This window comes from Trachymyrmex cornetzi, unplaced genomic scaffold, assembly GCF_001594075.2.
Source record: "Trachymyrmex cornetzi isolate Tcor2-1 unplaced genomic scaffold, Tcor1.1 scaffold69, whole genome shotgun sequence".
Lineage (NCBI taxonomy): Eukaryota > Metazoa > Arthropoda > Insecta > Hymenoptera > Formicidae > Trachymyrmex > Trachymyrmex cornetzi.
Genome location: NW_017300014.1, coordinates 253093 through 267318, shown reverse-complemented (window position 1 = coordinate 267318; position 14226 = coordinate 253093). Strand labels below are relative to the sequence as shown.

The 14226-nt window shown below is 37.6% G+C and overlaps 1 protein-coding gene across 4 annotated transcripts in view; it reads right to left on the bottom strand.

Moving 5' to 3' along the window:
* tn (tripartite motif containing protein thin) overlaps positions 1-14226 on the bottom strand; it is a 74519-nt gene that overhangs the window by 4202 nt on the left and 56091 nt on the right. For 3 of the 4 annotated variants that reach the window (XM_018517493.1, XM_018517494.1, XM_018517492.1), the window contains 5 exons: positions 12254-12557; positions 10376-10501; positions 8581-10285; positions 3549-3649; positions 928-1467 (listed from right to left, as the gene is read on the bottom strand). In XM_018517493.1, coding sequence (XP_018372995.1) covers positions 928-1467; positions 3549-3649; positions 8581-10285; positions 10376-10501; positions 12254-12557 — 2776 coding nt within the window. The remainder of the gene's footprint in view (positions 1-927; positions 1468-3548; positions 3650-8580; positions 10286-10375; positions 10502-12253; positions 12558-14226) is intronic. The other variant, XM_018517495.1, reaches the window with a different exon arrangement.

Genomic DNA, 14226 nt, shown 5'->3' with positions numbered 1-14226 from the left:
GAACTCATCACATTTAGATTTTCGAAAAATAAGTCCTTTTGACTGTTCAGAAATAACGTGTCGTGACTTTTTCAATATCAAATATGAAAAAAACAAAAAAAAAACAAAATCGACAGAAAAGAATAAAATGTAGATTTTACCAATATCATAAAAATCTTCTCAAGTAGAAAATAGAAGTCATAATAATATCATGAGGACATCGTCATGACCCCATTCGTCACTTATAAGTCAATTTTTAAGTATTAAATGACGTCATGATGACGTTTTGTAATATCATTATGATTTAATTATGACTCCGTGTTCTATACTTGGATTGTTTATAGTTGCTACTGTTACAATGTTAATTGTAATAATTATGTTTATCAAATTATATCTATATACGTATAATTATATCTATCAAAAATATATAGTTGGCACCGAAAAGACTGATAAATTATACAACTAAATTATGATAATCACAAATTTTTCTCTCTCAGCATATTAATCTTGCCATATTAATCTCTGATAATAATTAATTATGGATATAATCGGATCGCTATTTCGTTTTCTTTCATAATAGTAACGTTCTGTATCATGCTGCATTAAACTAGTGCATTGATGTAATCTGCAATAAATATGGTGATATGCCTAATAATTACATTGATTCCAATGCGTGCATAATATTCTGAGCCATTGTGCGTACAATGCGATTAAAGCTTTATTGATATTATACGTCATTGTATATTATGCTATTTGCAATGTGATTCGTAATTTATATTCATTATGTGGAAAATAGACAATTAATTACAGCCGTGCGTGGGGGGCTTCGTCAAATACATGTTTATAATAAATATGAAACTCCGACAAATTTCAAAGATCATGCTCGTTCTTTGTTTTTTCATGTTGCATCTCGTGTTCGCTCAGCAAAAATTGTGTACTCGAGCCCACCTGGACGAAGGTATCGTGGAGGACGAGGAGGGCGGTTCCTTGTCCTTTGTGGTGCGGTTACCGTATTTATTCTTGAGGTATCTGGCCCAAGAGCTCAATGCCGCGCCGTCCTTTTCCGTGCCCGGTCGATCACGTTCCGGGCTCGGCTCTCTTGACTTTAGGGCGTGGGTGCTGCGACTCCGTGCCAGTTCGGAGCCGGCGCCGTACTTCGCCGCCAGGTAAGCATTCGGTGACTGGGTTGTTGGCGACGGTGGTTCTTCGTCCAGGTCAAGGTCGTCGCCGCCAAAGTTGTGCGAGCTTCTGGAACGGGCAAGACGTTGTCGGCGTTCCTTCAGAGCTGCGTAGCGGGATCTCGTCGACAAGGGCGAGTCGATTTCCGCGTCCACGTCCCGCTCGCGTTCCCGCTCGCGATCGCGCTCTCGCTCTCGCTCGCGTTCACGCTCACGTTCGCGTTCGCGTTCGCGTTCACGTTCGCGTTCGCGTTCACGTTCCCGTTCGCGAGATGCCATCATTGCCTGGCTCCTGCTCTTGTTCAAGAATCTGAAACATCAGGCAAACAATCCGCTCAGTTTATCTGCATTAAGAATTTTTTTCATTTTATGTTAATATCGCGAAATGAAATCACTTTACTCTTGCAAAAATATCTTTACAGTGTAAATATGAAAACAATGTTACGATTTTTTAATCTTTAAGAGAGTAATTTATCTGTTACGATCAGTTTTAAGATAACAAAAATTTAAGATAAAAAATTATTAATTTATAATAATTTTTTCAAACATCTTGGGCATTAATTATAAAAGTTGCGGTTTAAAATTTGATAAGATTCTTTGTGACGTATAGTTATTTATACAAGAGCAAACTTCTATTTGATAAGTACGCATTTAATCCAACAATAACATTTATACAAGTAATTACTGTAAAATACTAGCATAATTAAGCAGCAATGAAAGAGTAGTATTTATAATCTTGTCTTATCTTCTTGTATCATGTATTTGCTAGATGTGAACTGTCTAAGCACAATAGACTCGTTGTCAAATGTAAAAATGTTAAAACAACAATTAAGTTTTCTATTATCACGTTCTGTAAAGTATTTTTATTAATGTATCTATGAACGGATATTCGAATTACCCCAGACGTTTCTCAAATTTTTGAAACATTAATTGATAATCCAAACAATACAGTCAGTTTCTAATTTCTTCATATTTTCTGGCGATCAACTTTCTCGAAAGAATTTTTTAACTATTCTCGAGTATTATTTTTCTTGTTCAATCTGGACCGCGATCATTCAAGCTGAATTCAAATAGATCGCAGGTAATTGCACGTCCTAAATATTGAAAGATAGGTGAGAGTGCTTCGACCCCAACACGCACATGGGAAAGACGATACCCATCATGAGAGCGAATAGTATCTCTGCAGTTGTATTTTCGAATGAGACCTCGCATCGGACTATTTTGGTGCATGCGTACCGCATAGTGCAGGCTGCGGTGTGTAAATGGACGCGCTTATGGACGCAATATCATATAACTAAAATGTTTATTGGTGAACACGACTAAACGGAAAGTCTATATCTTGTTTTAATTGAAAAACTCAAGTTTCAAAGTAAAATTGATTGAAAGAAGTGCCTCGCTTGTGCGACTTGTACATTTATCGCGTTATAATTGTACTTATTAGCGGTAATTTTGTTATACATTCATGAAGATAAAGGAATATGCGTACACACACACATATATGTATATATATATTCATTGAAAAATATACTCGACGTTGGAAGAAGTAATTAATTGAAAATTATGTTCGTAATTGTTACCATTTTGCAAAATTAGTACTGTACTGATTAAACCCCAGTACGCCATGTATAAATAACAAATGACGTATTTACCAATTACAAGCGTACTACATTAAACTTATTTTGTATAGTGTGCCCGCAGGAAACGCTATTTATGCGAAACTGAGGCGTGCGCACTGCACGCGAATATTAAAAGACACAATAATACACAGGCGTGTCGTAAATTGCATACGCTAATGAGTTCGGGGGTAACACAGTAACGAAGTTAAGGAACTAACTGCTTTTCATGTACATGTTGGTAGACTTTGTGTCGGTACTATTATCTCGTTTATAGGATTAAGCTTATGAGAACGAGATTTGCATTTGATTGTCCGCGAATCTATTCATTGTCCGTGATATACAAAATTCTTGCAATCTCGAGTTGTTGTGCAGAAAGTGTGGGCGCATCAACGTCATATCAGATGACTTTGAAGTTTATATAGCGTATACAAACGACAAATAATGAGGGCACACAGGAAATGCTTTGCAAAATACCTGTTGAAGTTTTTCCTCTTATCGCTCAAAGCATTATTACAGACATGGAAAATCATTATTATTACATAAAATCATCTCGAGTATATTAATTCAAGGAGATAACAATGAAATAAGCTGCGAGATCAGTGTAATTAATTTCTATGCTAATTGCGTCTGAAGTGTGGTCTGTACACTTGCCGGAAGCGTTCATCGTCAGTGAGCAATTTATACTAGAAGATGTCATTACACTTGTCGGATCGTGACACTGCGGGTTTTTTTTTACGCTTTTGGCTTTAATTTGAAAGAAAGATCTAATGCTTACGAAGCAGCCACTGATCTGATTCGATTCCAGCTCCATGGATGAGTGCAACTATCGGGAACCACCGATGTGCCGCACTTTTTATCACAGATTCGTGAGACATCCTGTATACATGACTACGGTGAATATGCAGATAAGTATTTTACTATGATTTGTCATGCACATTATTCTCGTAAGCATTATTATCAAAAAGCGAAAGTTAAAGTTACTAATTACAAGACAGGAAAGTTGGGAAGTAGTGCGTTAATTGTAACGTCTTTACCGTAAACGTTTTTTTTTCTAACGACAACAGTAACTATCTGTAACATTATTATATTTTTATAGTAATAGTAACGAATTCAATCGTTAGTTTTATCTCATTAATTTAGTGTTTATTATCTATATTTGCGTTTTTTAATTACAATGTAAATTTTTAAGATATAACTAAATTAAAAATAAAAATATTAATATAAGGAATTAGAAAATTTAATATAAAGAAAAGTTCGCTATGTAGAGATTAGTTTAAAATTTAAAATTTTAATACTAATTACTATATTTAATGTTGATTGTTAAATAATGTAATTTTAAAATTTAATATCCTATTTCAGTATTATAAAAAAAATAACGAAAACATAATGAATCATTACCGTCTAACAATAAGTAATGGTAATGATAACGCACTTTTTTTTAAAATTAGTTCCGAGTAACGATAATTTTTCATAAAGTAACATCCTTAATTCTGTTACAAAATAATCGGAAAATTTGAAAAGAATTAAACATATTAATGAAGTTACTTAAGATTAAAAAAAATTAAGCAATGCTTAGACTATTTCAGACTTTATCTCGTTAAAATTTTTAATTTTAAATTTGTTTCGACATCTAGCATATGTATAAGACTCTAATCATGTTACAGATACTAACAGCTCTTGTAAACGATTATTGTTGATTAACCACAAACAACTGGGGAAATGTAAATCTCATTGTATTAAACTGTAATTAACATCCCAGGGCAAAGTTGATGTTGCGTAGAGTGGCGCGATGCGGATGAAATTTTCGGATTGCGTCAAACAATGTTTGTGTAGGTTTGCTCGAATTTGAGAAAGTTCATGAATGTCCGCAAACTTCGGTATAAACATAGTTTATCGCACGCCCGGTTTGTATGACTTTGCACTGAACCTCCCCCAACTAAGTTCGTATTTCGCTCGTATTAGGTCGAGTCCCAGTGCATTGGGAGAACCTACGTGTCATGAAGTAAGAAGTTTCCAGTTTACGAAACTGGTAGATCAGATTGCGGCGTGGATCGATGGTTCTACATTTCTCCCAAACGGTTATGTGGGAGCTGCGAAGTTTCGACAGTGTCGATTCGTTATAACGGCGAGCGGGGTGCAACGTGCTAAGAATATCGTCTAACATTATGCAGTAATCCATTTTCGACGACACAAGTCTATTTTTGTAGTGGAGATTATATTGAAGAACTTGGCTATATTCTTACTGTAGAGTTTAAAAAAAAACAATGTAGTCTCCATTTAAAATAAAAAATAATAAAGTTAATATCAAATAAAATTTTTAATATCGCCATTGGAATTGTCTCTGTTACTGAAAAATATAACTAATTTATATCGAACATATTAATTATAATCAAAATTATATTTTAATTAGTTATTAATTATCATGGAAATTAAAGATTATACAACTTTTTGATATTTTAATTTTCACAACAAATTATTATCTGCAAAAATAACAGAGTGCGCGACCGAATTGCATAATAGAAAACTGCAATGAGTTAGTTACAAGTTATATTGTATAGTGTGAAGTACACAGATTTTTCTATAGAGTTTCTAAATTTATTGCGAATTTTCCGAAGAATAATTCTACCATCCAAAAGCAATCCATCCGAAAGAATTTCCTTGGTATTCCATTTCCTTTATACCTACTTGTAATCGATCCAATGTTCTACTACTTGAACATATTCTTGAAATAATGTTTCAATAGAAATGAGCATGCATACCTCTTGAAATGTGCACAAAGAAAATTGATACCATAAGTTAAAACGTCATGCAATATTGTGAAACTTGTGTCTGAAATGTTATTCAGTGTAAAAAAATCTGTTTGTAGATAATTATATCGTAAATTAGCAAGAATTTCACGAATCATTCAGAATGAATCTCATAAGTGATTCTTATGCAATGTAAGGATTTCATCTCTGTTTGTTACCTTGTTGTAACAGGGGAAGATTTTATAGATGCCAAAAAATGGAATTATCACAATATATAATCACAATACAATATTAAATTGTTACATGTCCAAAGAAATAAAAAATTAAAAAGATAATTACGTATCAGAGAAATAATGGTCCGTTAAACATCAAAGGAGCAACGATAATCCAAGTCTTTGAGTTAAATAACATTTTATTTTTAACTGCCATGTCAAAATCAATTCATTTCTGTGGTTGAATTGCTTAGTTTTAAAATAAACAATGTCCATATTAATGTATATAAACTGGTAAATAATAAACTAAATTTGAGTCAAATTCTTGAATTGTTTAACTCCATTGTATTAAATTAATGATATATTGAGTAGAAGCAGTGGCGATCTATAGAAATAATTAAAAATATCGAAAATTCAGTATAATTTGACATTATGAATTTAACAGTTATTTATTTTTATCTGCACTTTTAAATGCACACTTAGCATATATTATGTACGTTACTATAGAATACATATACTACAGAATCTTAAAAATAAGTAAACAATTATTGAAAAAAGTTAGATATACTACGTTTAGGTACGACTGCGGACCAACGTCGCGAGATTTAAATGCGCATAAAGATCACTTTTGAGAAACATTCCAATAATGAATAGATATAATCTCACGCTCGAAATACGAATCTGAACTGTCGTCTCCATCTGCTGACAATTGACGTTCATCAATTAACAATGGTATGATTCTAGCGTACAATTTGTTAGTGTAATAAATAAATATGCATTCTTCTCGTACTTATCGTATCCCGCTCTTTGGTATTTCATTGATGACACATATGGACAGGGACAGTAAACATTTTATTGGGGACCAGAGAACGTAAGAATCTGAAAGATTTCGGGACAGAGAGTGAAAGGTGACAGAGGAAATAGTGGGCAGCCAGGAAAAAACAAAAAAAAAGGAAAAACTGGAAAAAACAGGTGTTATATGAACAAGATTTACAGGAGGGATGTGATACTTTGTATTTATTATCGCGCGTCGATACTAAGGACGGTTGAGAGGGAAATAAATAATACGAGTTATCACAAAGAAATGCAGTTTATTTACCACACCGACAAACTGTGACGTAAGCCTATTCGCTATAAGGAGAGAGTACAAAACTTATGATAGATAACGCGACGCGCGTGCGGAGGCGGTCGATCCGCGGTGCCTGGCCACCGCGGATCGACCGCCAACGTCTGGTGCTTCTACCTCTTTTTCTTGGGTATGGCTTTAACAAGCTCAATGCGAAAGCGGCGAATTTAAGAATGGCTGCGTTCAGCAGAGAAAGCAGCTTTGCAACTATTGATAAGATTCTTTAACATCATTGGATTTTGTCTCTAGTTCCTCAAAGGATCTAAAAGTATAAACCAACTATTGAAGAATCTTACAACAGTTACAACGCTACTTTTTCGTTTGAACGTAGCCAATGTCTCACTACTGTGAATCTCAGATGGAACACAAAATAAGAAGATTAAGGTGACATCGAATAGAAGTCATTTCAGAGAAAATCATAATGATATCATTTAATACACTTTTGACGATTTTGCGATAATCTTTAACATGACAATAATTTGTAAGTAATATTTTAGTTAAAAAATTACTTAAAAATCATTGTCGTGTTAAGAATTAATCATAAAATTATCATACCATTATGAATTTACCTAAAATGACTGCTACTTGATGTCATTTTGATCTTATGATTTTATGTTCTACCTGACATGTGACAATAATATATGCGTGTGCGATTGCACTCGCAGGGCAAAGAAAACGCGAAGTTACCGTATTTCAGCGACGCGGGGTCACGCTTCGCGGATCGACAAATATAATAGGAACAATGGCGCTCGGCCGTAATTACGACTATCACAATGTGTAAAAATGCAGGTTTACCGTGTGCATAGCGTGGACAAATAGCTACGTTTCGTAAATGTTCTCCGACGGGCCTTTTTACGACGTCGGCCAAAGGAGACGCGTGAGTTTCGAGCAGCAGTCTTTTTGATTTATATTTCTCTGCAATCTCGTTATTTCCCTCAAATTTTCTATCGTAATATTATTAATAGATTAATTTTTTATGTTTTTTGATTCTAAAATGTTTAGTTTCAAAAATCAATTGAAATATGATTATTTTCAGATATTAATTGGAACTCGGATGTGTATAATGGTATTCGTTAATACTCGCATAATTTGTTAAATAATTAATTAGTAATAGCTTTGAAACTATTTTCTTCTATTTCAGTTAAGCAGTAAAAGAGCCAAACAATTTAAAAAGTTACAATATTTTCTACGAATTAAATATCATACAATCTACGTTTCTACAAATTACACGTCTTACGAAACAAATCAAAAGTTTAATCACAATTTAAGCATAATATAAAGTTAATCCAGCAAACACCAACAGTAACACGACTGTTAGTTATAATTTTCTACTCAAGAATATAACTGTAATATAATATGTTACATTACAATTATATTGTTGAGTGTGAAATTATGACTAATAGTTATGTTCCGGTTAGTTGGTGTTTGCTGGGAACATTTTGGTGAAGTAAACGAGAGATGGAGTATTTCCCTCGGAAAACTGCTGCATCGTTACTCGCGGCAAGACAGTCCCGTCAATTACTGCGTAAGCTTGTGCAAAGTCCACGGTCTTTCATCCTGAATGCCGAATCCGAGACGACGCGGGAGACAAAGAGAAAGTGTGGGAGGACCCGGAGGATACTTGTATTTGCGTAACGTCAGGGAGAGAGCTCGACGGATTTAGGGGAACAGATTCGTTAGAATGCTGTAACACAGTACGGACACACAGAAGACGGTGGTTACCATTTGCATCGGTACACTCATACTGGCACCGGGCGTTTCCTCGTGCTCGTCGGGCCCTGACTGCTCGGTGCCCTTCGACCGCTTAACGTCCGCGACTAACGCACCATTCTCAATGTTAGTTTTTGAGCCTACGATGTCAATCGTTTGAGAACGAATCGTGTTCTCCTGCGCGCTGCTAGCTTCTACGAGCTCTTCGTCAAGCTCATCATCGTCATTGTCGTCGTCATCGTCGTCGTCGTCGTCAAGTATAACCCACCCGTTCTCATCGATGTCGCCCGTATCTTCAATCCCGTCGAACCCAATCGCTTCGTTCGCGGACTCGGTTCTAGTGACGCCTCGATCGGGAGAAGCTTCAATTGGAGAGGTTGCCCGATCGGACTCGCTTTCCGACTCGTCGGAGACCAGCCATCCATTCTTACCCAGACTGCTCTGTCTGTACACGCGACTTCTCGACGGAACCTCGAACCCTTGCCATTCGCTCGAGGGAACCATCTCAGCGTCGTCGATGGTGATGCTCGACCGTGTGGAGGAATCCTCGAGGTTGCTAGACGTCTCGTTGTGTCTCTCTTCGGCAATTTTTGGAATAATTTCGTCGGTACGTGTCCCTGCTGCGTCGTTGACGTCGCCGATATAGCTTGCAGTCTGTTCAGATGGGCGATCGACCGTAGATTCAGGAAAATCCAACAGGATCGTGGATACCGTTTGCGGATCGTTCGGTAAATCCTGCTCTAAATCCTGCTCCGTCACCACCCAGCCATTGTCGTCGAACATCTCCTCGATGCTCCTCTCGTCGATTATAGAGGCGCTCCGGCGCTTCAGATCCCTCTCGTAACGGTCGTCAGGCGTCGCGCTGCTTTCGCCTTGGATGTTCGAGCTAATACTCAGTACCGTGGTTTCCTCGTCACTGTCGGAGTTCGAGGACTCTTTATTCTCCTCGTTAGCCTGGCTTTCCGCGTTATCGTTATCGTCGTAATTTCTATCGTCCTTCTTATTCTCTTTTTTTTTATTTTTCACGTTGCAGTTTTCATCTCGAGACTCATCTTCTTCCTCGTTTTCCTCCTCGGAGCCACTTTCGGAATCACTTTCCGATTCGCTGTAGGACATCGTTCGGCCACTAACGGAACTCGAACATTCGGAAATGCTGTGAGACTCTTTGGACCTCGAGCGATCTCTATGCTCGATCTCGTCGATCATCTCAACGATTTGATTCGTAGAATCCGACATAGACTTCTCGGCGACAGATGCATCAACATCTTCTACGACGATTTGGAAGAAACTAGGAACGTCCTCAAAGTCACGCTTTTCAGATGTCATTTCTTCTGTGGCGTTTCTTCTCGTGTCAGAATCATCTTCAATCGCGAGAGTAGATTCGTTCCGACTGCGACTCTCTCCGTTCCCGGAACGATCTTGCACTAATGCGTCGTCGTCTTCGGGTGTCGCACTCGTAACTCGACTATCGTCGCGGCTATTCCCGAGGAGACTTTCGGGTTCGCTTATCGCGAGGTAGGAAGAGGTGGATGAGGTGGTCGATTTGTCCGTAATAACGTCCGTTTGTGCCGAGCTAGTGTTCGTCGCTTGTGGTTTAAGCACGTCCCCGTCGGCGTCATAAGCGGAATCCGCGACCGTAGCCGTAGCCGCGATTACTTTAGCGTCGTCGACACGACCGGCCGAGCACCTTTCGTCGGTACCGTCCGCGCTAAACGCCCTAAAACGATTACGGTCGAGGGGGTTACTGGAATTAGAAGTGGCCTCATCATGAGCAGTCGTTTGACCGTGAGCTACGTGCGCTACGAACCTGCTGGTGTAGCCGCCCGGCGTCGACGTCGTCGTCATCGCGGCGCCGCCGCCGCCGCTCGGCGTTGTCATCGTCGTCGTCATCGTCGTCACGGATTGCGCGGGGCTGCCCCTCGGCGACGAATACCTGAGACACGAGTGAGATCGGTAGGAATTTTTTCTCTTTACTTTGGACTTCTGGTTTAATACTACTACTATTACTACTAAGGGATAAGTGCTTTTAGGATCTGGCCTGATTGCGTTCTCGAGAACGCAACCTATCGAGGGACGTACAATAGCACGTCGGCTTCGATAATCTTTCTCTCTTTAAAATTGAGGTCACGTTTATTTCCTAACTGCCACTGGCTGTTAAGCAAGCTTATCGCGCGTCTTCCATTAGGACTGAGACGCGAGATTGCACGATTAATGAGCTTTGGCGATGTTACACCGCATGTATTTATCTTATTTGATATATATATCTCGAGTTAATTCAACATCTAGTTAATTTGATTTTCAGTTACGTAAGAAATAAACGATGAATACACGACGTCACTTTATAATTTTATATAATCTGCAGATATAATGATGACAATTAATCGTCTAACGTAAACTAGATTATAGAACAAGAGTCTCTCAATTTTTAACTAGAATAAATTTGAGCAAAGTGTGCTAAATGGCATTTTAATCGAGCAATCAATTAATAAAAATAAAGGTTAACTGATTTCTTAGATGGAAAATGGATGTACCGTTCTATCACACGCTTCTCGAGGGCAAATGCGTGCTCACGATCAAATTTACGCGTCCTAATGTATTACAATTCATCGCCAGACTGAACGGCTAATCAGTTTCCGCAACGCTACGTGGAAAGTTTCTGATAGCAGCGGGCGCGATGGGGAACAGGCCACGTGATTCTTTTACAAAAGCTGGAGGGAGTCGTCGGGTCAGGCCAGGGAAAGCACTTACGGCTTTGCCTGGTCTCTCCCTGTTCTCTCAACCGCCTCTCGTTTCCTTAGGCCACAGTTTCGGGCTAGGAGATTGCGACTGTTGAGAGAAAGGGTGGGGTAAGCTTACTTTGAAATTCAGCGTGAGTGAGCGTATTCGCATGCTCTCGAAAGCGACGGAAGAGAACGTTGGGATGCGTGTGCGCGATGCCGTTCTCGTAACGAGCGCAAATAAACACGCGCTAACACACGGAAACTCTGTGATAGTTTCTGCGAACAGCGAACGTGTAAATTGGCAACATCTGATTTTTGAGTACCGAAAGAAAAGAGAGAGAGAGATCTTTTCTCTCTCGAGAGAGAAAGAATAGATTGATATATTAGCTTGAGAACTATGTATCAAAGAAGAATAAAAAAAGACAAGATTGCAACTAATCTTTTCAATCTCAAATAAGAAAAGGAAAAAAATTTAAGATATTGAATAAGTAAATATTTAATTTTATATTTTTTGTTTTGTATTATGATAAATATAATTTCTGCAGAAAATTTTCCTATATTTTCCTAACATTCCATCTTTTTATTAAGGATAACCTCACCTATCAATTTCACCTCAATTCTTTTTATAATCTTTATTGTATTATTATATAATGTGCGTTTTATATATATTTGATAACACAAACGAATGAAGATTTGAAAAGACATTAATTGTCAACTGCTATGAATAAATTTCTGTAATATGATATCACAATTGTAATATAAATAAATATTATTTCTCACATACATTAAAACGTAATTTAAACCATAGCTTTTTATTTACAATTATATAGGTAAAATAGCCAAAAATTTCCAAGATATCTTTTTCGAGATCAAAGTTGACACTTTCTTTTTTATTACTATATTAATTGAGTACTAAATTTCTCACTTATCGTATGGATCCGTTCTTAGAAATGAGAAATACTTGCCTGGTGGAAGGCGAATCTTCCTTGCTTCCTCTCCTAGCTTCAGCACTGCGAGCAAGAAGAGGCCCAATGTCAGTGCGCGCCATGGCGGATTCGCTTCTCTGACGATCTTGAGAAGCAGCGGAAGTCGTAGTTGGAGTAGTCTTGGACGGATGACCGTCTGTTTCCGACTCTTCCTCTGTGTCCGACTCCGTCTCCTCGGAAGAGCTGCTCTTCTCTTCATCTTCATCCTCCTCCTCTTCCTTCTTCTTCGCCACTGGTTCCTCACGCGGCGTCTGAACCGGCGGTGGTGGAGCCGCACGGTTACCTGAAAATCCCAAAATTCATGTTGATGTGATTTCCATTTTTAATCTCTTGATAGAATTATAGAATTTAATTTACAATTACGATGAATTTCCTGCACTGAGAAAAAAGTATTTGTGACCATAATTGCATGATAAAACGATTACAATTAGGGAACATTTTTATTATTGCTATAATGCAGTAATAATAATTTATAGTTTTACCAAAAAATATATAGTTGGAATCAAAAATGACTAAACTAAATCATAGATAATAATTGCAATTATTTTTCTTTTCTTACAATCAGTATGCACTTCGTAATTAATGATAAATGATTAACGATAAAGCTGATTCAACATTAGTCGCAAATCAATTGCAAGCTTCTTGCGAGTCTCTTGACATTTCTGATTGGCTGTCGTAACAAGCGTATATCGGTTAATCGATTTATAATTAATGTAGAATCAGCTTAAAAAATAAGATTTAAGCACCTGTAATAAATATATCTTAGAGTTTTCTTTTCATGATCGAAATTATTTTGCATTTTATAGGAAAATTAGTCTTGGCTTTAATATAAGGAAATGTCGTAATGTTGAGCTAAGGAACACAATCACAGATAAAGGATGAGGTGGGTGACAAGCGGTGAGGACCTGTCGCGGTGCATAGGAATATGCGTTCATGCAATCTCAGGAAGAGAGTTGTCTTTCCTTTATGTCATCTACATGTTCACAGTTGACGGAAACGCGAGGCGAAAGCGGACTGATCATATCGACCAGCGGAAGAGGTCGGAAACAAGAATAGTAACGCGAATATCGCCACATCCGCCTGTGTGTCTCGCTTACGGCGAAATACGTTGCCTCCGACTTAACGTGAGTTTCAGCGGAGATATGACAACCGGGATACCCGCGTCGGAAAAGCGAAGCGACAACATTAACTAAGAGCGCTGAATGGATAATGTAATTATCGTGCCACGTACTGTTCCGCGCCTTTGCTTGCCGGTGGCTTGCCAGTTTCAATGAACTTCCGAATCTTGGAATATCGCACCAGGCTCGCCATCGCGATTACATTTTCGAATTGCAACGTTGCAATTCGTTGCACATTCGGGTGGCGCTCTGCGCAGCAGTGTTTTACGCACACCCTTCGCATACGGAATTGCAGGGCGATTGTGATGGATATGCGGACATCCGCGATCGAACACGGACTGCCTTGTACATCAAGCCCAATGTTTGTTTGTTAAGGTTGAGTTAGGTACAGTCTCCGCAAAAAGTGACTGGAATTGAAAATTTATACTTTCCGTATAAAAGGGAACATCATATACATATGAAACAGTAAATAACGACAGTTCAATAAAGTCAATATTTATATTTTACAATAAATTCTATAGATTAAATAAAAATTTTATCATTTTATCTAATTTTCGATCCAGATTCTAAATTTCCACAAACTTTTTCATCACATTTTTTTTTTATCAGAATTTCAAATAATCTATTTATTTAAATATTTAACTAATGTCAGGCAATGTAAAAAAAGAAATATAATATTGTTTTACTTAATTTTATACATTGAAAGTCTCTTGTTTTAGGAACGATGGAGTTTTCTGTGCGAATTAAGTTTCACGGAATAGAGGCAGAAGGTTAAACGCAAATTTTATCTGTACATCCAATTTTCGCGAGGTGTTCGACGGAGTACTGAGAAGT